Source organism: Ipomoea nil, unplaced genomic scaffold, assembly GCF_001879475.1.
Source record: "Ipomoea nil cultivar Tokyo-kokei standard unplaced genomic scaffold, Asagao_1.1 scaffold1375, whole genome shotgun sequence".
In the NCBI taxonomy this organism is placed as follows: Eukaryota; Viridiplantae; Streptophyta; class Magnoliopsida; order Solanales; family Convolvulaceae; genus Ipomoea; species Ipomoea nil.
The window spans coordinates 46,804-74,369 of record NW_017617803.1 but is presented as its reverse complement, the minus strand read 5'-3'; the positions used below and the strand labels follow the sequence as shown (position 1 = coordinate 74,369).

General features: G+C 33.9%; 3 protein-coding genes and 3 pseudogenes across 3 annotated transcripts; 3 read left to right on the top strand and 3 right to left on the bottom strand.

The window, feature by feature from the left end:
- The first annotated feature begins 1,042 nt into the window (after positions 1–1,042).
- On the top strand, positions 1,043–3,337 carry LOC109186026 (annotated as a pseudogene).
- LOC109186030 (protein ASPARTIC PROTEASE IN GUARD CELL 2-like) lies at positions 2,172–3,197 on the bottom strand. Its single transcript, XM_019335945.1, has one exon. The coding sequence runs from the start codon at positions 3,174–3,176 to the stop codon at positions 2,712–2,714; it is 465 nt and encodes a 154-aa protein (XP_019191490.1). The 5' UTR covers positions 3,177–3,197; the 3' UTR covers positions 2,172–2,711.
- Positions 3,338–11,590: 8,253 nt separating the features above from the next.
- Positions 11,591–13,236, top strand: LOC109186024 (annotated as a pseudogene).
- On the bottom strand, positions 12,495–13,866 carry LOC109186029 (protein ASPARTIC PROTEASE IN GUARD CELL 2-like). The gene has a single exon (XM_019335944.1). It carries the CDS (start codon positions 13,719–13,721, stop codon positions 13,257–13,259), a length of 465 nt encoding a protein of 154 aa, XP_019191489.1. The 5' UTR covers positions 13,722–13,866; the 3' UTR covers positions 12,495–13,256.
- Positions 13,867–22,137: 8,271 nt separating this feature from the next.
- LOC109186023 lies at positions 22,138–22,861 on the top strand (annotated as a pseudogene).
- A 516-nt stretch (positions 22,862–23,377) lies between these two features.
- On the bottom strand, positions 23,378–24,414 carry LOC109186021 (protein ASPARTIC PROTEASE IN GUARD CELL 2-like). The gene has a single exon (XM_019335941.1). It carries the CDS (start codon positions 24,267–24,269, stop codon positions 23,805–23,807), a length of 465 nt encoding a protein of 154 aa, XP_019191486.1. The 5' UTR covers positions 24,270–24,414; the 3' UTR covers positions 23,378–23,804.
- Positions 24,415–27,566: the final 3,152 nt, after the last annotated feature.

Below are 27,566 nucleotides of genomic sequence, written 5' to 3'. Positions count from 1 at the left end.
TCTCACCACTGTAATCAATGAAAGCACCAATTGTTACGTGATGCATCCACAAATCCTCTCAACGAGAGCACCAATGTTACGTACTGAAATTTAGTACGCAACGGAAGAAACCTTTCGAGCAGGCTTCTGGCTCCAATCCGTATTCGAGTTACGGTAACTCCAAAAGTAAAACAATATAATGAAAGAGAATGAAAAATTCTTTAACATAAAAGACTAGAATAACAATATATTTCTCTCCTCCATCTTCATATACAATGGTCTATTTATACTAATCTACTAATATCTATAATAATTAACCTACTAAAATTATACTAACTATACAAGGTAATGATATATTGTGATTTACATAATTTCCCTATATTAATTTAGGCACAATATTAACTCTCCCTCTAATTAAGTTGTACCATCCTAATTATCATATTAATTCTAGAAATATAATTAATTCTTTCTAATTAAGCTCCATAGTTACAATGAATAGTGTAACAAATTATCATTACCTTCATTGCAAAGTTATGAATTGCTTCACGAAACTAACAATTCTTTTTGAGATATATTTTTTAATTGAAATTTTTATATTTAATAAAGAGTAAATACTAGTCAAGGGTCCTCGAGTTTAGTGGTTTCGCCATTAATAGTCCTAAACTTTTGTTTTGGGCATCCGTCATCCTCCGAATTTCAAAAATGACCTCCGCTAGTCCTTTCTTTAAGTTTCTCCGTCTCAACCGTGAAATCTTAACGGCACAATAGTCTTTATGTTTTTATATTTGTCATTTTTTTTTGATGGGGAATATTTGTGATTTTTTTTTTTGAAAGGGAATATTTGTGATTTTTTTTCTAAACGTTAGTAAAAAAACACTATAAATGAACCTCCACATTTTCTTCTTCTTCTTCAATTCTTCTTCACACCATCTATCTATCACACCTTTGATTTGCTTTGCAAATCTTAGCTTAGCTTAGCTTAGCTTAAACCTCTAATCTAAACTAATCTACTTGACAATGCTTGTCCATATCCTCCTAATTGTTTTTCTTTAAAATCTCCGTAACCGAAACCAATACCTCAGCCAGCCATGCCATCCCCTTTCCCCCCACCAGCATTTCAACGTTAAAGAATCGGTTTCTCAGGCAATCAAACTCCATCCCCGGCCAAAAACCCAGGAGGAATTCATCGATGAAAGCCGCCATAAAGGGGAGGAGGGTAGTTGGAAGCTCAAGCTCCTGCATAGAGATAAATTGCCCTTTCCCCATTTTACCGACTTCCGCCGCCGATTCGGATCCCGGATGAAAAGGGACGCACACAGAGTCGCCGCCCTCATTCGCAGAACTCGCGGCGGCGGCAGTGGGAAAGCCGCCGAGTATGAGGTGGAGGAGTTCGGGTCGGATGTGGTTTCCGGTATGGATCAAGGGAGTGGAGAATACTTAGTGAGGATTGGGGTCGGGAGTCCGGCAAAAAATCAATATATGGTGATTGACTCAGGGAGTGATATTGTGTGGGTTCAGTGTCAACCCTGTAACCAATGCAAACATCAATATGACCCGGTGTTCGACACGTCTTTCTCAATATGTTAACAAATATTGTGGCCAAAACCCACGAACCATTTGAGCTGTCAATAGAAATCTAGATGCCTTCTTGCTGGATGTTCCCTAAGATGGATAGTCTGGTTGGGGATAGAGCAAATGCAAAGCAAAATGTGCCCCATTCATCAACTGGTATTAAAACGTTCCTAGCTGGAATGGTCAGGATCAGGCCACCCATTAGGAAAAATGATACGGTTGGTACCAAAACCGTAATGAACCCGTTTAAATCGTAGCATGTGTCTAATATTGAGACGCTGGGTGCCCGAGGAAGGTTGGCGGTTTGTGTCATAAATGCGTCGCCCAATGCTGCGTACGCCACTCGAGGTATAGAATCGGAGCCTTTATATCTATAAATATTAGATTTTTTTTTTTTTAAAACATAAATAATAGAACATGAGAAGTAGTTTTTGTATTCTTCGGTTAGTTGTGTAATTGATTAACTAATTTTGAACCTTAACACCTTAGGTTAGGAGTAGTAGTCCTATGGACGTGATGAAGTGGTACTGATCTCTTACAGTACACATACACTTATATTCTATGCTGATCTGGACTGTGACTTGATTGTGTTTATGTTATTTGAAGAGATCTTCCTTTTAATTGTTTCTGGGCTTCTGTAATTTCAGATTGGGTTTGAGCTTTTGTCTTTTGAATTTTGTATCTTGGGGGTTTGTCTTAATTCTACTACTTGTGTGTCTCAGATGGTGGCATACGCGGCGTTGCACGAGGCATTTATGACGCAAACTGCCAGCCTTCCTCGGGCACCCAGCATCTCAATATTGGACACATGCTAGGACTTAAACCGGTTTGTTACAGTTCTGGCCAACCGTATCATTTCTCCTGATGGGTGGTCCAATCCTGACCATTCCAGCTACGAACATTTTTATACAAGTTGATGAAAGGGGCACGTTTCGCTTTGCATTTGCTCCATCCCCAACCGGACTATCCATCATAGGGAACATCGAGCAAGAAGGCCTCCAGATTTCCATTGACGGCTCAAATGGTTTTGTGGGTTTTGGCCCCAATATTTGTTAAACTATTGAGAGAGATGGGTCGAACACCGGGTCATATTGATGGTAGCATTAGTTACAAGGTTGACACTGAACCCACACAATATCACTCCCATAGTCAATCACCATTTACTGATTTTTCGCCGGACTCCCGACTCCAATCCTCACAAAGTATTCTCCACTCCCTTGATCCATACAGGAAACCACCTCCGCCCCGAACTCCTCCACCTCATACTCGGCGGTTTTCCCACTGTCGCCGCTGCGAGTTCTGCGAATGAGGGCGGCCACTCTGTGTGCGTCCCTTTTCATTCGGGATCCGAATTGGCGGCTGAAGTCGGTAATATGGGAAAAGGGCAATTTATCTCTGTGCAGGAGCTTGAGCTTCCAACTACCCTCCTTCCCCTTATGGCGGCTTTCATCGATGAATTCCTCCTGGGTTTTTGGCAGGGGATGGAGTTTGATGGCCTGAGAAACGGATTCTTTAACGTTGAAATGCTGGTGGGTGGAAAAGGGGATGGCGTGGCCAGCTGAGGTATTGGTTTTGGTTTCGGAGGTTGTGAAGAAAAACAGTGAGAGGGGGATATGGACAAGCATTGTCAAGTAGATTAGTTTAGATTAGAGGTTTAAGCTAAGCTAAGCTAAGATTTGCAAAGCAAATCAAAGGTGTGATAGATGGTAATGAATAAATGTATTTGCTTTCAATGGAATCGGTTAGTTGTAATGTCTTAATTTTTAATGATTTTCGTGTTTTCAGATTTGTAATTTGTTTAATTTTAGTGATTTCAATGTCTTCAAATTTGTATTTGGGTTAATTTTTATGATTTCAATTACTTCGAATTTGTAAGGTTCATTTGAGGTTTAGTTTTACAATTCAAATCGCGGTATAATATGCACTCGGTTATATACCATACATAATACGAATAATTTCTTAAAATATTTTTTAAAAATAAATTCAATAAAATTAACGTGTCTAAAAATTATGTTGATATACATCCATTTTTTTTTTTAAAGATTGATATACGTAAATTAAGCCAATTTCATTTACCGTGGCTTGAATCCTTGTAAAGGATGATAATCAAGTGGTTTGGACACCGTTAGATACTAACGTACAACTTTAAGTTTTTTGGCCCTAGATTTATAGGTGACAATCCACTTTAAGTTTTTTTTTTTATTTATTTATTAGAACATCCACTTTTGGTCCTTGTATTATTGTGGCATAATCATTTTTTGTCCTTTATCGACAAAACAGTTTAAATATTGTGAAATACAAAGGCATTTCGATCTTCAATTATAGAATTTTTTTTCAACAAAATAAACAAAAAATACATATATAACGGTTCAACCTACGTTGTATAATGAAGATTGAAATGTCTTTATATTTAACAACATTTAATTTCAACGATTTTGTTAAACGATAACGAAAAATGGTCATGACACAATAATACTAGGACTAAATGGGGATGTTTTAATAAAAAAAATGACTAAAAGTGGACTGCAACCTATAAATCTATGACAAACAATGGAATTACCTTTCAAAGTAAGGGGGGCTCCTTGTGCGCAGTGAGCACCGGTCTAGCCTCTGTGGTTCATGTTCAGTTGAGTCACCATGATTTACATTTTCCCAAATGCTCTGTCGGGCCGGGGTGTGGGGGGCCCTTAGGGTTGGGGTTCAGCCTTGTGGAAGAATGACAAAGAATGGAATTAACTCTACTTTTTAAGTCAAAATAATACATATGCATTTCTTTAATTTAGAATTATGTATCTACAATGTCTTTATTCAACTAATGGGGGTGTATTCAGTCAAGACTTTTAAATACTTTTAAAGTGATGGATTTTAAATGACTTTTGTAGAGTTTTTGTATTCCATAGCTATCTTTGATTTTGAGGTTTTTGTCCTAAATTTCAAAGTTATTCCATAGCAATCCGATATGTTGTGCTGTTTGCAGCAAAAAGCAACAGCAAGCAATGTTAAAAGTTGTTTTGTATCCTTTACCTAGAAAGGAATATAATGCAATTAACGATGGATAATGAAAGATTAAAATTTTGTGGCTCTTAAGATAATGATTCCATTTAATGACAGCGATGTTTTGGTCCCAAACTCCCAAAGTCAGCAAAGAGAGAAAAGAGAGCCGTGAGGTTGTTAGCCTCTTGTTTTACGGGGCAATCACCACAATTAAATTAATCCTACTGTTAGTTTAATAATTATAAGGTTTCAATTTAATTTGATTATCAATATGAGCATCTTATTGGTCTTCTTAATTAATTAGATTTGGTTAGTTATGAACGGCAAATTATACCGTGCAGTGTGTTTAAACTTTTGATTGCTATTTTGTTATATAATGTTTAGAGTTTGGATTTTAACTATGTGAATATGTATTGTTTGGTACTATGTTTGGAAAAATAAGAAATGTTAAAAAATTGGGGTTCTTAAACCGAACCGAATTAATGTTAAACTGAATGATATCATTTTTTTAAAATTGAAATACTGAAACCGAAAAAAATCGAATCAAATCTCAAAACGCCTACCCCTAGTGTACTACTTAACGGGAGAGTATTGTAACGATGTTGCATATATGAAATTTGCTTTTCACATACACTGCATGCAAATTGTAATATATACACTAAAAAGAAGGGGGTAATTTTAGAACAGTATATGTTATCTGCAATGTGAAAAAAAAGATTCTTATTTGTTCGTAATTAAAATGAGATGATAAGCACAATGTACAACAATATAATGTTTCAAAAGAAGGAAAGCAAAAACACCTTTCTAAAAGCCATTATATATATTTCATGTATGAATTCCAACTTAGGTTGTAAACACCAAATTAAAGGTAGATCAGAACCCCTAATGATTGTTTCACATGTCGACAAAGTTGTGGTGACTCCCTCTTCTCATCATTTCAAAACACCAAACTTGTATTACTTAGAATAACTCTTCAATTCGACCTCACCAAAATACAGATTGATAATCTTAATCACATATAAACTATTTTATAGAGTCTATTAAAATCTTAGGAAAATTGGCACTTTTTCTCCTGAGTTATATATACTTATAGCACTTTTCCCCCTGAATTATTCAAGTGGCTGTTTTTCCATCTGAAATGTTAAATCGACATATTTACCCTTAAAATAAATATTTCATTTATTTTTCTTATCCAATCCACAATTTGGTTCAAACCAAATAGACACTGTAGCAACCAAACCAAAATATTCCAATTATAATTTAGAATCGAAACCCGATATTTAGAGATTATTATAATCGCGAACCGGAACGGTCGATTCATGTTTCGAACTGAAAAAAAATAAAATACATTTATTGTTGAATTTAGGCTATTTTAAAATATAAAATCTAAAATTTTAAAATATTGACGGTTCAAAATCGCAAATCGAATCCGGAACTGTCGGTTCACGGTTCAGGATCTAGTTTTTTTTATTTATAATTTTAATAAACTGAAATCCAAATATTGGGTTCTAGATCTGAATCATAATCGGAAACTTTTAATTCTATGGCAATAGTGTCCGGTTCAGTTCGAATCGATCGTGGTCATTCCTACTGATTGTGGTCATTCCTACGTATATGCAATAATTTGTTGGAGAAGAAAAATAATTAAATATGTTCTTTAAGGGTTGAAATGTCAATTTAATATATCAGGAGGGGGGAAACCGCCACTTATTGATTAATTGACGGGCTAATGTGCTTACAAAAATAATTAGGAGGGGGGGGGGGGGAATGATATAAGTGTGGTATTTTTCCAAAATCTTATATTCTATATTGTTTTTCTCTTCTTTCCTATTAGCGAGTTCCGACCCTTTTGTTCGAAATTTCTTCGTTTGTACTAAACACTTATTTTGTACAATTTTATGGATTTTTGTTCATTACGATGTACATGTATTTGAATAGAGATAAAGTTACATATACATAATTGAGCAATTGACAATTTTAGTCTCTCAATTATGCTATATAATGGTAAACTTAACCCCTAATTATACATATGTCCTCAATTAGTTTCTGAATTGTTTATTCAGTGGTTATTTTAGTTTCTCACCTCAAGTTTATGTTAAAATTAACAATTATATAATGAATCGTAAATTTAAAAATTTATTATTAGCTACCCTCAAAACACAAAACAAATACGTTTTGAACTAATAATCATTTCTTGTATGTAATATATATTACTTTTCTTCATTGCTTCAGTGTAAATTCATGTCAATAATTCTTAATGAAATAAAATAATTCTATAGCTAAATGTTTATAAAACGATTAAAGGAAGCTAAGAAAATACCAGTAATAAAGTGAAGAAAAAAAAATAAATAAGGGTTAATTTCATTGTTGGCCCTAGATTTATAGTGACAATCCACTTTAAGTTTTTTTTTTTTATTTTTTATTTTTTATTAGAACATCCACTTTTGGTCCTAGTATTATTGTGGCATAATTATTTTTTGTCCTTTATCGACAAAACAGTTTAAATATTGTGAAATACAAAGGCATTTCGATCTTCAATTATAGAATTTTTTTTCAACAAAATAAACAAAAAAAATATATATATAACGGTTCAACCTACGTTGTATACTGAATATTGAAATGTCTTTATATTTAACAACATTTAATTTCAACGATTTTGTTAAACGATAATGAAAAATGGTCATGACACAATAATACTAGGACTAAATGGGGATGTTTTAATAAAAAAATGACTAAAAGTGGACTAAACAATGGAATTACCTTTCAAAGTAAGGGATCTCCTTGTGCGCAGTGAGCACCGGTCTAGCCTCTGTGGTTCATGTTCAGTTGAGTCACCATGATTTACATTTTCCCAAATGCTCTGTCGGGCCGAGGTGTGGGGGGCCCTTAGGGTTGGGGTTCAGCCTTTTGTAAGAATGACAAAGAATGGAATTAACTCTACTTTTTAAGTCAAAATAATACATATGCATTTCTTTAATTTAGAATTATGTGTCTACAATGTCTTTATTCAAAAAAAAATTATTCATTATCAATAAATTAAATAAGAGAATTAATTTCATTAGTTATATTGTCTTTATTTTTCTCCAATATAAAAATTCTTTACATTCAAATTCATCAATTAATTATATTCGCTACATTGTCCCTTCAATGTCTTTGTTAAAAAATAATTATTCATTATCAATAAATTAATTAAGAGAAATAATTGTATTAATTATATTGTCTTTATTTGTATCCAATGTAAAAATTCTTTAAATTCAAATTCATCAATTGATTGTATTCACTACATTGTCTATTATATTTTTTTGTACAATATTTTTTTTAATTAAATAACAAAGTTATAATATAAAATAATGATATATATTTATTTAACAAGTATTTTATTAATACCAAGGACTTCTTTTATCTAGGATAATTGCCCAACTGTGAGACATAGACAACATTCTATTTGTTTGTGCATTTAATGTGTCTATTCAAGTCTAACTTAGACTTAATGGTCTTGAGGAAGTTACACAAAAGATTTCCTTTATCTTTCGTTGTTGTTGCTGATCAAAAAACAATTTCCTTATCATTCGAAGTTTACGCGAGAGCTAGACCCTTCTATCTTTCGGTCTGTGTTATTATCTCGGTCTTCTCTTGTTCTTCACTTCTTTTCGTTGACCTAAACTAATGGTCACAACTCAGATTCGTGTATGTATGCTACTTAGCCGAATCACATGGTGAGTTGCTAAATCTTTCGTCTAACACGAAAGATCAAATATAGCGAAAATAAAAGAGGTGTCTACGATCCTAGTAATATTGGTATCATCAAAATCTAAATACACTGGTTCCTAACAGTTTCATCACCGAAACCCTAATAAACAGTTGTTCTAGTTGAATATCCGTTGTTAGACTCAGATGCACTAACATGACGAGTTCAGCAAGTATTTAATAGTGATCTTTTAAAATTTAGAGACATAATTGTCTTCTAATATAAAGTTGAAGTGTCTAGTTGACTATTTCCCGTGGATTTTAAATTTAGAAAGAAGAATAGGCTATGAAGTAGTCATGTGTGGCACACAATAAGCAAACCTTATGGAGAAAAATTATGTTACGTACTGAAATTTAGTACGCAACGGAAGAAAGCTTTCGAGCAGGCTTCTGGCTCCAATCCGTATTCGAGTTATGGTAACTCCAAAAGTAAAACAATATAATGAAAGAGAATGAAGAATTCTTTAACATAAAAGACTAGAATAACAATATATTTCTCTCCTCCATCTTCATATACAATGGTCTATTTATACTAATCTACTAATATCTATAATAATTAACCTACTAAAATTATACTAACTATACAAGGTAATGATATATTGTGATTTACATAATTTCCCTATATTAATTTAGGCACAATATTAACTCTTCCACTAATTAAGTTGTACCATCCTAATTATCATCCTAATTCTAGAAATATAATTAATTCTTCCTAATTAAGCCCCATAATTACAATTAAGGGCGTATCACTCTCCACCCCTTCAAAAAACACCTTGTCCTCAAGGTGTAGGTAAGGAAATGAAAGCACCTTGAGTTCAACTCTCAATGAAAGCACCAATGTTACGTACTGAAATTTAGTACACAACGGAAGAAACCTTTCGAGTAGGCTTCTAGCTCCAATCCGTATTCGAGTTACGGTAACTTCAAAAGTAAAACAATATAATGAAAGAGAATGAATAATTCTTCAATATAAAAGACTGGAATAACAATATATTACTCTCCTTCCAATCTTCATATACAATGGTCTATTTATACTAATTTACTAATACCTACAATAATTAACCTACTAAAATTATACTAACTATACAAGGTAATGATATATTGTGATTTACATAATTTCCCTATACTAATTTAGGCACAATATTAACTCTCCCTCTAATTAAGTTGTACCATCCTAATTATCATATTAATTCTAGAAATATAATTAATTCTTTCTAATTAAGCTCCATAGTTACAATGAATAGTGTAACACTCTCCACCCCTTCAAAAAACACCTTGTCCTCAAGGTGTATGTATGGAAATGAGCATATCCATGCTTTGATGATACTGTTTGATTGATTTGCCAAACGTGGACATCATAGACTACATGTTCACTGGATTGCCTTGTAACAGAATTCCTTATTGGTGTCATGATTTGAACCAATCTGGGAATCATTTCTACTGCAAAGTGGATGAGGCTTTCCTCCAAAGACACTATTGATGTGAAAATTGATTCTTGAAACAATTGGGGAGATTTGATATACCCTATTGTAGTTGTTGCTTTAGCTTGAATTGGAGCTTCAATTTGAGTTGAATCCATGCTATTTGATGCATGATCTACCTCCTCATGAGTAAATTTTTTAATTTCTTTCTCATTGAATTGATTAGTATAGTCCTCACCAACAATTATACTAGAACTCATATCGACCACATTATCACCAAACTCTTTTTCGATCATTACTTCCGCATCAATTTCCACCTGATGAGTGGGAGTTTGATGATGATCTACTTCCACACAAGTAGCCATTATTAAATTTGCATCAGGAAATTCTATATTCATAGTGCAATATCCTTCATAAATGTTGTGGCCATGGAATGCATGTTTGGCAACAATTGAATCCACAATGGAATCAAACCATACCAAAGCTTGGAATAAGGTGTGACCCTCATCCTTTAAAATATGAATATATTGTACGGATCATTTCGTAGAAAAGATCTCATACAATACAAAATCATCGATCGGATACCAAACTTGGTGTACAGAAACCAATAAGCACCGGCGAGTAATATTTTCCATAAAAAAAAAAAAAAAAAATTTTTCGTATATTTCCACTCCTTTTTTCCTCTCTTTTTTGGACTTTTTTTTTTTGGCTTTTTTTTCTCTTTTTTTTTGGACTTTTTTTTTCACTATTTTTGTAAAAATAAATTCTAAGGAATGCCTATACGGCTAACAAACAAAATAACAATAATAACAAAAAATAAAAAGATAGTGATACTCTCACCACTGTAATCAATGAAAGCACCAATTGTTACGTGATGCATCCACAAATCCTCTCAACGAGAGCACCAATGTTACGTACTGAAATTTAGTACGCAACGGAAGAAACCTTTCGAGCAGGCTTCTGGCTCCAATCCGTATTCGAGTTACGGTAACTCCAAAAGTAAAACAATATAATGAAAGAGAATGAAAAATTCTTTAACATAAAAGACTAGAATAACAATATATTTCTCTCCTCCATCTTCATATACAATGGTCTATTTATACTAATCTACTAATATCTATAATAATTAACCTACTAAAATTATACTAACTATACAAGGTAATGATATATTGTGATTTACATAATTTCCCTATATTAATTTAGGCACAATATTAACTCTCCCTCTAATTAAGTTGTACCATCCTAATTATCATATTAATTCTAGAAATATAATTAATTCTTTCTAATTAAGCTCCATAGTTACAATGAATAGTGTAACAAATTATCATTACCTTCATTGCAAAGTTATGAATTGCTTCACGAAACTAACAATTCTTTTTGAGATATATTTTTTAATTGAAATTTTTATATTTAATAAAGAGTAAATACTAGTCAAGGGTCCTCGAGTTTAGTGGTTTCGCCATTAATAGTCCTAAACTTTTGTTTTGAGCATCCGTCATCCTCCGAATTTCAAAAATGACCTCCGCTAGTCCTTTCGTTAAGTTTCTCCGTCTCAACCGTGAAATCTTAACGGCACAATAGTCTTTATGTTTTTATATTTGTCATTTTTTTTTGATGGGGAATATTTGTGATTTTTTTTTTTTGAAAGGGAATATTTGTGATTTTTTTTCTAAACGTTAGTAAAAAAACACTATAAATGAACCTCCACATTTTCTTCTTCTTCTTCAATTCTTCTTCACACCATCTATCTATCACACCTTTGATTTGCTTTGCAAATCTTAGCTTAGCTTAGCTTAGCTTAAACCTCTAATCTAAACTAATCTACTTGACAATGCTTGTCCATATCCTCCTAATTGTTTTTCTTTAAAATCTCCGTAACCGAAACCAATACCTCAGCCAGCCATGCCATCCCCTTTCCCCCCACCAGCATTTCAACGTTAAAGAATCGGTTTCTCAGGCAATCAAACTCCATCCCCGGCCAAAAACCCAGGAGGAATTCATCGATGAAAGCCGCCATAAAGGGGAGGAGGGTAGTTGGAAGCTCAAGCTCCTGCATAGAGATAAATTGCCCTTTCCCCATTTTACCGACTTCCGCCGCCGATTCGGATCCCGGATGAAAAGGGACGCACACAGAGTCGCCGCCCTCATTCGCAGAACTCGCGGCGGCGGCAGTGGGAAAGCCGCCGAGTATGAGGTGGAGGAGTTCGGGTCGGATGTGGTTTCCGGTATGGATCAAGGGAGTGGAGAATACTTAGTGAGGATTGGGGTCGGGAGTCCGGCAAAAAATCAATATATGGTGATTGACTCAGGGAGTGATATTGTGTGGGTTCAGTGTCAACCCTGTAACCAATGCAAACATCAATATGACCCGGTGTTCGACACGTCTTTCTCAATATGTTAACAAATATTGTGGCCAAAACCCACGAACCATTTGAGCTGTCAATAGAAATCTAGATGCCTTCTTGCTGGATGTTCCCTAAGATGGATAGTCTGGTTGGGGATAGAGCAAATGCAAAGCAAAATGTGCCCCATTCATCAACTGGTATTAAAACGTTCCTAGCTGGAATGGTCAGGATCAGGCCACCCATTAGGAAAAATGATACGGTTGGTACCAAAACCGTAATGAACCCGTTTAAATCGTAGCATGTGTCTAATATTGAGACGCTGGGTGCCCGAGGAAGGTTGGCGGTTTGTGTCATAAATGCGTCGCCCAATGCTGTGTACGCCACTCGAGGTATAGAATCGGAGCCTTTATATCTATAAATATTAGATTTTTTTTTTAAAACATAAATAATAGAACTTGAGAAGTAGTTTTTGTATTCTTCGGTTAGTTGTGTAATTGATTAACTAATTTTGAACCTTAACACCTTAGGTTAGGAGTAGTAGTCCTATGGACGTGATGAAGTGGTACTGATCTCTTACAGTACACATACACTTATATTCTATGCTGATCTGGACTGTGACTTGATTGTGTTTATGTTATTTGAAGAGATCTTCCTTTTAATTGTTTCTGGGCTTCTGTAATTTCAGATTGGGTTTGAGCTTTTGTCTTTTGAATTTTGTATCTTGGGGGTTTGTCTTAATTCTACTACTTGTGTGTCTCAGATGGTGGCATACGCGGCGTTGCACGAGGCATTTATGACGCAAACTGCCAGCCTTCCTCGGGCACCCAGCATCTCAATATTGGACACATGCTAGGACTTAAACCGGTTTGTTACAGTTCTGGCCAACCGTATCATTTCTCCTGATGGGTGGTCCAATCCTGACCATTCCAGCTACGAACATTTTTATACAAGTTGATGAAAGGGGCACGTTTCGCTTTGCATTTGCTCCATCCCCAACCGGACTATCCATCATAGGGAACATCGAGCAAGAAGGCCTCCAGATTTCCATTGACGGCTCAAATGGTTTTGTGGGTTTTGGCCCCAATATTTGTTAAACTATTGAGAGAGATGGGTCGAACACCGGGTCATATTGATGGTAGCATTAGTTACAAGGTTGACACTGAACCCACACAATATCACTCCCATAGTCAATCACCATTTACTGATTTTTCGCCGGACTCCCGACTCCAATCCTCACAAAGTATTCTCCACTCCCTTGATCCATACAGGAAACCACCTCCGCCCCGAACTCCTCCACCTCATACTCGGCGGTTTTCCCACTGTCGCCGCTGCGAGTTCTGCGAATGAGGGCGGCCACTCTGTGTGCGTCCCTTTTCATTCGGGATCCGAATTGGCGGCTGAAGTCGGTAATATGGGAAAAGGGCAATTTATCTCTGTGCAGGAGCTTGAGCTTCCAACTACCCTCCTTCCCCTTATGGCGGCTTTCATCGATGAATTCCTCCTGGGTTTTTGGCAGGGGATGGAGTTTGATGGCCTGAGAAACGGATTCTTTAACGTTGAAATGCTGGTGGGTGGAAAAGGGGATGGCGTGGCCAGCTGAGGTATTGGTTTTGGTTTCGGAGGTTGTGAAGAAAAACAGTGAGAGGGGGATATGGACAAGCATTGTCAAGTAGATTAGTTTAGATTAGAGGTTTAAGCTAAGCTAAGCTAAGATTTGCAAAGCAAATCAAAGGTGTGATAGATGGTAATGAATAAATGTATTTGCTTTCAATGGAATCGGTTAGTTGTAATGTCTTAATTTTTAATGATTTTCGTGTTTTCAGATTTGTAATTTGTTTAATTTTAGTGATTTCAATGTCTTCAAATTTGTATTTGGGTTAATTTTTATGATTTCAATTACTTCGAATTTGTAAGGTTCATTTGAGGTTTAGTTTTACAATTCAAATCGCGGTATAATATGCACTCGGTTATATACCATACATAATACGAATAATTTCTTAAAATATTTTTTAAAAATAAATTCAATAAAATTAACGTGTCTAAAAATTATGTTGATATACATCCATTTTTTTTTTTAAAGATTGATATACGTAAATTAAGCCAATTTCATTTACCGTGGCTTGAATCCTTGTAAAGGATGATAATCAAGTGGTTTGGACACCGTTAGATACTAACGTACAACTTTAAGTTTTTTGGCCCTAGATTTATAGGTGACAATCCACTTTAAGTTTTTTTTTTTATTTATTTATTAGAACATCCACTTTTGGTCCTTGTATTATTGTGGCATAATCATTTTTTGTCCTTTATCGACAAAACAGTTTAAATATTGTGAAATACAAAGGCATTTCGATCTTCAATTATAGAATTTTTTTTCAACAAAATAAACAAAAAATACATATATAACGGTTCAACCTACGTTGTATAATGAAGATTGAAATGTCTTTATATTTAACAACATTTAATTTCAACGATTTTGTTAAACGATAACGAAAAATGGTCATGACACAATAATACTAGGACTAAATGGGGATGTTTTAATAAAAAAAATGACTAAAAGTGGACTGCAACCTATAAATCTATGACAAACAATGGAATTACCTTTCAAAGTAAGGGGGGCTCCTTGTGCGCAGTGAGCACCGGTCTAGCCTCTGTGGTTCATGTTCAGTTGAGTCACCATGATTTACATTTTCCCAAATGCTCTGTCGGGCCGGGGTGTGGGGGGCCCTTAGGGTTGGGGTTCAGCCTTGTGGAAGAATGACAAAGAATGGAATTAACTCTACTTTTTAAGTCAAAATAATACATATGCATTTCTTTAATTTAGAATTATGTATCTACAATGTCTTTATTCAACTAATGGGGGTGTATTCAGTCAAGACTTTTAAATACTTTTAAAGTGATGGATTTTAAATGACTTTTGTAGAGTTTTTGTATTCCATAGCTATCTTTGATTTTGAGGTTTTTGTCCTAAATTTCAAAGTTATTCCATAGCAATCCGATATGTTGTGCTGTTTGCAGCAAAAAGCAACAGCAAGCAATGTTAAAAGTTGTTTTGTATCCTTTACCTAGAAAGGAATATAATGCAATTAACGATGGATAATGAAAGATTAAAATTTTGTGGCTCTTAAGATAATGATTCCATTTAATGACAGCGATGTTTTGGTCCCAAACTCCCAAAGTCAGCAAAGAGAGAAAAGAGAGCCGTGAGGTTGTTAGCCTCTTGTTTTACGGGGCAATCACCACAATTAAATTAATCCTACTGTTAGTTTAATAATTATAAGGTTTCAATTTAATTTGATTATCAATATGAGCATCTTATTGGTCTTCTTAATTAATTAGATTTGGTTAGTTATGAACGGCAAATTATACCGTGCAGTGTGTTTAAACTTTTGATTGCTATTTTGTTATATAATGTTTAGAGTTTGGATTTTAACTATGTGAATATGTATTGTTTGGTACTATGTTTGGAAAAATAAGAAATGTTAAAAAATTGGGGTTCTTAAAACCGAACCGAATTAATGTTAAACTGAATGATATCATTTTTTTAAAATTGAAATACTGAAACCGAAAAAAATCGAATCAAATCTCAAAACGCCTACCCCTAGTGTACTACTTAACGGGAGAGTATTGTAACGATGTTGCATATATGAAATTTGCTTTTCACATACACTGCATGCAAATTGTAATATATACACTAAAAAGAAGGGGGTAATTTTAGAACAGTATATGTTATCTGCAATGTGAAAAAAAAGATTCTTATTTGTTCGTAATTAAAATGAGATGATAAGCACAATGTACAACAATATAATGTTTCAAAAGAAGGAAAGCAAAAACACCTTTCTAAAAGCCATTATATATATTTCATGTATGAATTCCAACTTAGGTTGTAAACACCAAATTAAAGGTAGATCAGAACCCCTAATGATTGTTTCACATGTCGACAAAGTTGTGGTGACTCCCTCTTCTCATCATTTCAAAACACCAAACTTGTATTACTTAGAATAACTCTTCAATTCGACCTCACCAAAATACAGATTGATAATCTTAATCACATATAAACTATTTTATAGAGTCTATTAAAATCTTAGGAAAATTGGCACTTTTTCTCCTGAGTTATATATACTTATAGCACTTTTCCCCCTGAATTATTCAAGTGGCTGTTTTTCCATCTGAAATGTTAAATCGACATATTTACCCTTAAAATAAATATTTCATTTATTTTTCTTATCCAATCCACAATTTGGTTCAAACCAAATAGACACTGTAGCAACCAAACCAAAATATTCCAATTATAATTTAGAATCGAAACCCGATATTTAGAGATTATTATAATCGCGAACCGGAACGGTCGATTCATGTTTCGAACTGAAAAAAAATAAAATACATTTATTGTTGAATTTAGGCTATTTTAAAATATAAAATCTAAAATTTTAAAATATTGACGGTTCAAAATCGCAAATCGAATCCGGAACTGTCGGTTCACGGTTCAGGATCTAGTTTTTTTTATTTATAATTTTAATAAACTGAAATCCAAATATTGGGTTCTAGATCTGAATCATAATCGGAAACTTTTAATTCTATGGCAATAGTGTCCGGTTAGTTCGAATCGATCGTGGTCATTCCTACTGATTGTGGTCATTCCTACGTATATGCAATAATTTGTTGGAGAAGAAAAATAATTAAATATGTTCTTTAAGGGTTGAAATGTCAATTTAATATATCAGGAGGGGGGAAACCGCCACTTATTGATTAATTGACGGGCTAATGTGCTTACAAAAATAATTAGGAGGGGGGGGGGGGGGGGAATGATATAAGTGTGGTATTTTTCCAAAATCTTATATTCTATATTGTTTTTCTCTTCTTTCCTATTAGCGAGTTCCGACCCTTTTGTTCGAAATTTCTTCGTTTGTACTAAACACTTATTTTGTACAATTTTATGGATTTTTGTTCATTACGATGTACATGTATTTGAATAGAGATAAAGTTACATATACATAATTGAGCAATTGACAATTTTAGTCTCTCAATTATGCTATATAATGGTAAACTTAACCCCTAATTATACATATGTCCTCAATTAGTTTCTGAATTGTTTATTCAGTGGTTATTTTAGTTTCTCACCTCAAGTTTATGTTAAAATTAACAATTATATAATGAATCGTAAATTTAAAAATTTATTATTAGCTACCCTCAAAACACAAAACAAATACGTTTTGAACTAATAATCATTTCTTGTATGTAATATATATTACTTTTCTTCATTGCTTCAGTGTAAATTCATGTCAATAATTCTTAATGAAATAAAATAATTCTATAGCTAAATGTTTATAAAACGATTAAAGGAAGCTAAGAAAATACCAGTAATAAAGTGAAGAAAAAAAAATAAATAAGGGTTAATTTCATTGTTGGCCCTAGATTTATAGTGACAATCCACTTTAAGTTTTTTTTTTTATTTTTTATTTTTTATTAGAACATCCACTTTTGGTCCTAGTATTATTGTGGCATAATTATTTTTGTCCTTTATCGACAAAACAGTTTAAATATTGTGAAATACAAAGGCATTTCGATCTTCAATTATAGAATTTTTTTTCAACAAAATAAACAAAAAAAAATATATATATAACGGTTCAACCTACGTTGTATACTGAATATTGAAATGTCTTTATATTTAACAACATTTAATTTCAACGATTTTGTTAAACGATAATGAAAAATGGTCATGACACAATAATACTAGGACTAAATGGGGATGTTTTAATAAAAAAATGACTAAAAGTGGACTAAACAATGGAATTACCTTTCAAAGTAAGGGATCTCCTTGTGCGCAGTGAGCACCGGTCTAGCCTCTGTGGTTCATGTTCAGTTGAGTCACCATGATTTACATTTTCCCAAATGCTCTGTCGGGCCGAGGTGTGGGGGGCCCTTAGGGTTGGGGTTCAGCCTTTTGTAAGAATGACAAAGAATGGAATTAACTCTACTTTTTAAGTCAAAATAATACATATGCATTTCTTTAATTTAGAATTATGTGTCTACAATGTCTTTATTCAAAAAAAAATTATTCATTATCAATAAATTAAATAAGAGAATTAATTTCATTAGTTATATTGTCTTTATTTTTCTCCAATATAAAAATTCTTTACATTCAAATTCATCAATTAATTATATTCGCTACATTGTCCCTTCAATGTCTTTGTTAAAAAATAATTATTCATTATCAATAAATTAATTAAGAGAAATAATTGTATTAATTATATTGTCTTTATTTGTATCCAATGTAAAAATTCTTTAAATTCAAATTCATCAATTGATTGTATTCACTACATTGTCTATTATATTTTTTTGTACAATATTTTTTTTTAATTAAATAACAAAGTTATAATATAAAATAATGATATATATTTATTTAACAAGTATTTTATTAATACCAAGGACTTCTTTTATCTAGGATAATTGCCCAACTGTGAGACATAGACAACATTCTATTTGTTTTGTGCATTTAATGTGTCTATTCAAGTCTAACTTAGACTTAATGGTCTTGAGGAAGTTACACAAAAGATTTCCTTTATCTTTTCGTTGTTGTTGCTGATCAAAAAACAATTTCCTTATCATTCGAAGTTTACGCGAGAGCTAGACCCTTCTATCTTTCGGTCTGTGTTATTATCTCGGTCTTCTCTTGTTCTTCACTTCTTTTCGTTGACCTAAACTAATGGGTCACAACTCAGATTCGTGTATGTATGCTACTTAGCCGAATCACATGGTGAGTTGCTAAATCTTTCGTCTAACACGAAAGATCAAATATAGCGAAAATAAAAGAGGTGTCTACGATCCTAGTAATATTGGTATCATCAAAATCTAAATACACTGGTTCCTAACAGTTTCATCACCGAAACCCTAATAAACAGTTGTTCTAGTTGAATATCCGTTGTTAGACTCAGATGCACTAACATGACGAGTTCAGCAAGTATTTAATAGTGATCTTTTAAAATTTAGAGACATAATTGTCTTCTAATATAAAGTTGAAGTGTCTAGTTGACTATTTCCCGTGGATTTTAAATTTAGAAAGAAGAATAGGCTATGAAGTAGTCATGTGTGGCACACAATAAGCAAACCTTATGGAGAAAAATTATGTTACGTACTGAAATTTAGTACGCAACGGAAGAAAGCTTTCGAGCAGGCTTCTGGCTCCAATCCGTATTCGAGTTATGGTAACTCCAAAAGTAAAACAATATAATGAAAGAGAATGAAGAATTCTTTAACATAAAAGACTAGAATAACAATATATTTCTCTCCTCCATCTTCATATACAATGGTCTATTTATACTAATCTACTAATATCTATAATAATTAACCTACTAAAATTATACTAACTATACAAGGTAATGATATATTGTGATTTAATAATTTCCCTATATTAATTTAGGCACAATATTAACTCTTCCACTAATTAAGTTGTACCATCCTAATTATCATCCTAATTCTAGAAATATAATTAATTCTTCCTAATTAAGCCCCATAATTACAATTAAGGGCGTATCACTCTCCACCCCTTCAAAAAACACCTTGTCCTCAAGGTGTAGGTAAGGAAATGAAAGCACCTTGAGTTCAACTCTCAATGAAAGCACCAATGTTACGTACTGAAATTTAGTACACAACGGAAGAAACCTTTCGAGTAGGCTTCTAGCTCCAATCCGTATTCGAGTTACGGTAACTTCAAAAGTAAAACAATATAATGAAAGAGAATGAATAATTCTTCAATATAAAAGACTGGAATAACAATATATTACTCTCCTTCCAATCTTCATATACAATGGTCTATTTATACTAATTTACTAATACCTACAATAATTAACCTACTAAAATTATACTAACTATACAAGGTAATGATATATTGTGATTTACATAATTTCCCTATACTAATTTAGGCACAATATTAACTCTCCCTCTAATTAAGTTGTACCATCCTAATTATCATATTAATTCTAGAAATATAATTAATTCTTTCTAATTAAGCTCCATAGTTACAATGAATAGTGTAACACTCTCCACCCCTTCAAAAAACACCTTGTCCTCAAGGTGTATGTATGGAAATGAGCATATCCATGCTTTGATGATACTGTTTGATTGATTTGCCAAACGTGGACATCATAGACTACATGTTCACTGGATTGCCTTGTAACAGAATTCCTTATTGGTGTCATGATTTGAACCAATCTGGGAATCATTTCTACTGCAAAGTGGATGAGGCTTTCCTCCAAAGACACTATTGATGTGAAAATTGATTCTTGAAACAATTGGGGAGATTTGATATACCCTATTGTAGTTGTTGCTTTAGCTTGAATTGGAGCTTCAATTTGAGTTGAATCCATGCTATTTGATGCATGATCTACCTCCTCATGAGTAAATTTTTTTAATTTCTTTCTCATTGAATTGATTAGTATAGTCCTCACCAACAATTATACTAGAACTCATATCGACCACATTATCACCAAACTCTTTTTCGATCATTACTTCCGCATCAATTTCCACCTGATGAGTGGGAGTTTGATGATGATCTACTTCCACACAAGTAGCCATTATTAAATTTGCATCAGGAAATTCTATATTCATAGTGCAATATCCTTCATAAATGTTGTGGCCATGGAATGCATGTTTGGCAACAATTGAATCCACAATGGAATCAAACATACCAAAGCTTGGAATAAGGTGTGACCCTCATCCTTTAAAATATGAATATATTGTACGGATCATTTCGTAGAAAAGATCTCATACAATACAAAATCATCGATCGGATACCAAACTTGGTGTACAGAAACCAATAAGCACCGGCGAGTAATATTTTCCATAAAAAAAAAAAAAAAAAATTTTTCGTATATTTCCACTCCTTTTTTCCTCTCTTTTTTGGACTTTTTTTTTGGCTTTTTTTTCTCTTTTTTTTTGGACTTTTTTTTCACTATTTTTGTAAAAATAAATTCTAAGGAATGCCTATACGGCTAACAAACAAAATAACAATAATAACAAAAATAAAAAGATAGTGATACTCTCACCACTGTAATCAATGAAAGCACCAATTGTTACGTGATGCATCCACAAATCCTCTCAACGAGAGCACCAATGTTACGTACTGAAATTTAGTACGCAACGGAAGAAACCTTTCGAGCAGGCTTCTGGCTCCAATCCGTATTCGAGTTACGGTAACTCCAAAAGTAAAACAATATAATGAAAGAGAATGAAAAATTCTTTAACATAAAAGACTAGAATAACAATATATTTCTCTCCTCCATCTTCATATACAATGGTCTATTTATACTAATCTACTAATATCTATAATAATTAACCTACTAAAATTTATACTAACTATACAAGGTAATGATATATTGTGATTTACATAATTTCCCTATATTAATTTAGGCACAATATTAACTCTCCCTCTAATTAAGTTGTACCATCCTAATTATCATATTAATTCTAGAAATATAATTAATTCTTTCTAATTAAGCTCCATAGTTACAATGAATAGTGTAACAAATTATCATTACCTTCATTGCCAAAGTTATGAATTGCTTCACGAAACTAACAATTCTTTTTGAGATATATTTTTTAATTGAAATTTTTATATTTAATAAAGAGTAAATACTAGTCAAGGGTCCTCGAGTTTAGTGGTTTCGCCATTAATAGTCCTAAACTTTTGTTTTGAGCATCCGTCATCCTCCGAATTTCAAAAATGACCTCCGCTAGTCCTTTCGTTAAGTTTCTCCGTCTCAACCGTGAAATCTTAACGGCACAATAGTCTTTATGTTTTATATTTGTCATTTTTTTTTTGATGGGGAATATTTGTGATTTTTTTTTTTTTGAAAGGGAATATTTGTGATTTTTTTCTAAACGTTAGTAAAAAACACTATAAATGAACCTCCACATTTTCTTCTTCTTCTTCAATTCTTCTTCACACCATCTATCTATCACACCTTTGATTTGCTTTGCAAATCTTAGCTTAGCTTAGCTTAGCTTAAACCTCTAATCTAAACTAATCTACTTGACAATGCTTGTCCATATCCTCCTAATTGTTTTTCTTTAAAATCTCCGTAACCGAAACCAATACCTCAGCCAGCCATGCCATCCCCTTTCCCCCCACCAGCATTTCAACGTTAAAGAATCGGTTTCTCAGGCAATCAAACTCCATCCCCGGCCAAAAACCCAGGAGGAATTCATCGATGAAAGCCGCCATAAAGGGGAGGAGGGTAGTTGGAAGCTCAAGCTCCTGCATAGAGATAAATTGCCCTTTCCCCATTTTACCGACTTCCGCCGCCGATTCGGATCCCGGATGAAAAGGGACGCACACAGAGTCGCCGCCCTCATTCGCAGAACTCGCGGCGGCGGCAGTGGGAAAGCCGCCGAGTATGAGGTGGAGGAGTTCGGGTCGGATGTGGTTTCCGGTATGGATCAAGGGAGTGGAGAATACTTAGTGAGGATTGGGGTCGGGAGTCCGGCAAAAAATCAATATATGGTGATTGACTCAGGGAGTGATATTGTGTGGGTTCAGTGTCAACCCTGTAACCAATGCAAACATCAATATGACCCGGTGTTCGACACGTCTTTCTCAATATGTTAACAAATATTGTGGCCAAAACCCACGAACCATTTGAGCTGTCAATAGAAATCTAGATGCCTTCTTGCTGGATGTTCCCTAAGATGGATAGTCTGGTTGGGGATAGAGCAAATGCAAAGCAAAATGTGCCCCATTCATCAACTGGTATTAAAACGTTCCTAGCTGGAATGGTCAGGATCAGGCCACCCATTAGGAAAAATGATACGGTTGGTACCAAAAACCGTAATGAACCCGTTTAAATCGTAGCATGTGTCTAATATTGAGACGCTGGGTGCCCGAGGAAGGTTGGCGGTTTGTGTCATAAATGCGTCGCCCAATGCTGTGTACGCCACTCGAGGTATAGAATCGGAGCCTTTATATCTATAAATATTAGATTTTTTTTTTAAAACATAAATAATAGAACTTGAGAAGTAGTTTTTGTATTCTTCGGTTAGTTGTGTAATTGATTAACTAATTTTGAACCTTAACACCTTAGGTTAGGAGTAGTAGTCCTATGGACGTGATGAAGTGGTACTGATCTCTTACAGTACACATACACTTATATTCTATGCTGATCTGGACTGTGACTTGATTGTGTTTATGTTATTTGAAGAGATCTTCCTTTTAATTGTTTCTGGGCTTCTGTAATTTCAGATTGGGTTTGAGCTTTTGTCTTTTGAATTTTGTATCTTGGGGGTTTGTCTTAATTCTACTACTTGTGTGTCTCAGATGGTGGCATACGCGGCGTTGCACGAGGCATTTATGACGCAAACTGCCAGCCTTCCTCGGGCACCCAGCATCTCAATATTGGACACATGCTAGGACTTAAACCGGTTTGTTACAGTTCTGGCCAACCGTATCATTTCTCCTGATGGGTGGTCCAATCCTGACCATTCCAGCTACGAACATTTTTATACAAGTTGATGAAAGGGGCACGTTTCGCTTTGCATTTGCTCCATCCCCAACCGGACTATCCATCATAGGGAACATCGAGCAAGAAGGCCTCCAGATTTCCATTGACGGCTCAAATGGTTTTGTGGGTTTTGGCCCCAATATTTGTTAAACTATTGAGAGAGATGGGTCGAACACCGGGTCATATTGATGGTAGCATTAGTTACAAGGTTGACACTGAACCCACACAATATCACTCCCATAGTCAATCACCATTTACTGATTTTTCGCCGGACTCCCGACTCCAATCCTCACAAAGTATTCTCCACTCCCTTGATCCATACAGGAAACCACCTCCGCCCCGAACTCCTCCACCTCATACTCGGCGGTTTTCCCACTGTCGCCGCTGCGAGTTCTGCGAATGAGGGCGGCCACTCTGTGTGCGTCCCTTTTCATTCGGGATCCGAATTGGCGGCTGAAGTCGGTAATATGGGAAAAGGGCAATTTATCTCTGTGCAGGAGCTTGAGCTTCCAACTACCCTCCTTCCCCTTATGGCGGCTTTCATCGATGAATTCCTCCTGGGTTTTTGGCAGGGGATGGAGTTTGATGGCCTGAGAAACGGATTCTTTAACGTTGAAATGCTGGTGGGTGGAAAAGGGGATGGCGTGGCCAGCTGAGGTATTGGTTTTGGTTTCGGAGGTTGTGAAGAAAAACAGTGAGAGGGGGATATGGACAAGCATTGTCAAGTAGATTAGTTTAGATTAGAGGTTTAAGCTAAGCTAAGCTAAGATTTGCAAAGCAAATCAAAGGTGTGATAGATGGTAATGAATAAATGTATTTGCTTTCAATGGAATCGGTTAGTTGTAATGTCTTAATTTTTAATGATTTTCGTGTTTTCAGATTTGTAATTTGTTTAATTTTAGTGATTTCAATGTCTTCAAATTTGTATTTGGGTTAATTTTTATGATTTCAATTACTTCGAATTTGTAAGGTTCATTTGAGGTTTAGTTTTACAATTCAAATCGCGGTATAATATGCACTCGGTTATATACCATACATAATACGAATAATTTCTTAAAATATTTTTTAAAAATAAATTCAATAAAATTAACGTGTCTAAAAATTATGTTGATATACATCCATTTTTTTTTTTAAAGATTGATATACGTAAATTAAGCCAATTTCATTTACCGTGGCTTGAATCCTTGTAAAGGATGATAATCAAGTGGTTTGGACACCGTTAGATACTAACGTACAACTTTAAGTTTTTTGGCCCTAGATTTATAGGTGACAATCCACTTTAAGTTTTTTTTTTTATTTATTTATTAGAACATCCACTTTTGGTCCTTGTATTATTGTGGCATAATCATTTTTTGTCCTTTATCGACAAAACAGTTTAAATATTGTGAAATACAAAGGCATTTCGATCTTCAATTATAGAATTTTTTTTCAACAAAATAAACAAAAAATACATATATAACGGTTCAACCTACGTTGTATAATGAAGATTGAAATGTCTTTATATTTAACAACATTTAATTTCAACGATTTTGTTAAACGATAACGAAAAATGGTCATGACACAATAATACTAGGACTAAATGGGGATGTTTTAATAAAAAAAATGACTAAAAGTGGACTGCAACCTATAAATCTATGACAAACAATGGAATTACCTTTCAAAGTAAGGGGGGCTCCTTGTGCGCAGTGAGCACCGGTCTAGCCTCTGTGGTTCATGTTCAGTTGAGTCACCATGATTTACATTTTCCCAAATGCTCTGTCGGGCCGGGGTGTGGGGGCCCTTAGGGTTGGGGTTCAGCCTTGTGGAAGAATGACAAAGAATGGAATTAACTCTACTTTTTAAGTCAAAATAATACATATGCATTTCTTTAATTTAGAATTATGTATCTACAATGTCTTTATTCAACTAATGGGGGTGTATTCAGTCAAGACTTTTAAATACTTTTAAAGTGATGGATTTTAAATGACTTTTGTAGAGTTTTTGTATTCCATAGCTATCTTTGATTTTGAGGTTTTTGTCCTAAATTTCAAAGTTATTCCATAGCAATCCGATATGTTGTGCTGTTTGCAGCAAAAAGCAACAGCAAGCAATGTTAAAAGTTGTTTTGTATCCTTTACCTAGAAAGGAATATAATGCAATTAACGATGGATAATGAAAGATTAAAATTTTGTGGCTCTTAAGATAATGATTCCATTTAATGACAGCGATGTTTTGGTCCCAAACTCCCAAAGTCAGCAAAGAGAGAAAAGAGAGCCGTGAGGTTGTTAGCCTCTTGTTTTACGGGGCAATCACCACAATTAAATTAATCCTACTGTTAGTTTAATAATTATAAGGTTTCAATTTAATTTGATTATCAATATGAGCATCTTATTGGTCTTCTTAATTAATTAGATTTGGTTAGTTATGAACGGCAAATTATACCGTGCAGTGTGTTTAAACTTTTGATTGCTATTTTGTTATATAATGTTTAGAGTTTGGATTTTAACTATGTGAATATGTATTGTTTGGTACTATGTTTGGAAAAATAAGAAATGTTAAAAAATTGGGGTTCTTAAACCGAACCGAATTAATGTTAAACTGAATGATATCATTTTTTTAAAATTGAAATACTGAAACCGAAAAAAATCGAATCAAATCTCAAAACGCCTACCCCTAGTGTACTACTTAACGGGAGAGTATTGTAACGATGTTGCATATATGAAATTTGCTTTTCACATACACTGCATGCAAATTGTAATATATACACTAAAAAGAAGGGGGTAATTTTAGAACAGTATATGTTATCTGCAATGTGAAAAAAAAGATTCTTATTTGTTCGTAATTAAAATGAGATGATAAGCACAATGTACAACAATATAATGTTTCAAAAGAAGGAAAGCAAAAACACCTTTCTAAAAGCCATTATATATATTTCATGTATGAATTCCAACTTAGGTTGTAAACACCAAATTAAAGGTAGATCAGAACCCCTAATGATTGTTTCACATGTCGACAAAGTTGTGGTGACTCCCTCTTCTCATCATTTCAAAACACCAAACTTGTATTACTTAGAATAACTCTTCAATTCGACCTCACCAAAATACAGATTGATAATCTTAATCACATATAAACTATTTTATAGAGTCTATTAAAATCTTAGGAAAATTGGCACTTTTTCTCCTGAGTTATATATACTTATAGCACTTTTCCCCCTGAATTATTCAAGTGGCTGTTTTTCCATCTGAAATGTTAAATCGACATATTTACCCTTAAAATAAATATTTCATTTATTTTTCTTATCCAATCCACAATTTGGTTCAAACCAAATAGACACTGTAGCAACCAAACCAAAATATTCCAATTATAATTTAGAATCGAAACCCGATATTTAGAGATTATTATAATCGCGAACCGGAACGGTCGATTCATGTTTCGAACTGAAAAAAAATAAAATACATTTATTGTTGAATTTAGGCTATTTTAAAATATAAAATCTAAAATTTTAAAATATTGACGGTTCAAAATCGCAAATCGAATCCGGAACTGTCGGTTCACGGTTCAGGATCTAGTTTTTTTTATTTATAATTTTAATAAACTGAAATCCAAATATTGGGTTCTAGATCTGAATCATAATCGGAAACTTTTAATTCTATGGCAATAGTGTCCGGTTTAGTTCGAATCGATCGTGGTCATTCCTACTGATTGTGGTCATTCCTACGTATATGCAATAATTTGTTGGAGAAGAAAAATAATTAAATATGTTCTTTAAGGGTTGAAATGTCAATTTAATATATCAGGAGGGGGGAAACCGCCACTTATTGATTAATTGACGGGCTAATGTGCTTACAAAAATAATTAGGAGGGGGGGGGGGGGGGGGAATGATATAAGTGTGGTATTTTTCCAAAATCTTATATTCTATATTGTTTTTCTCTTCTTTCCTATTAGCGAGTTCCGACCCTTTTGTTCGAAATTTCTTCGTTTGTACTAAACACTTATTTTGTACAATTTTATGGATTTTTGTTCATTACGATGTACA

Coding starts and splice junctions, on each gene's coding strand:
- LOC109186030 (XM_019335945.1), bottom strand. CDS start 3,176: ATGCTTGTCCATATCCCCCTCTCACTGTTTTTCTTCACAACCTCCGAA.
- LOC109186029 (XM_019335944.1), bottom strand. CDS start 13,721: ATGCTTGTCCATATCCCCCTCTCACTGTTTTTCTTCACAACCTCCGAA.
- LOC109186021 (XM_019335941.1), bottom strand. CDS start 24,269: ATGCTTGTCCATATCCCCCTCTCACTGTTTTTCTTCACAACCTCCGAA.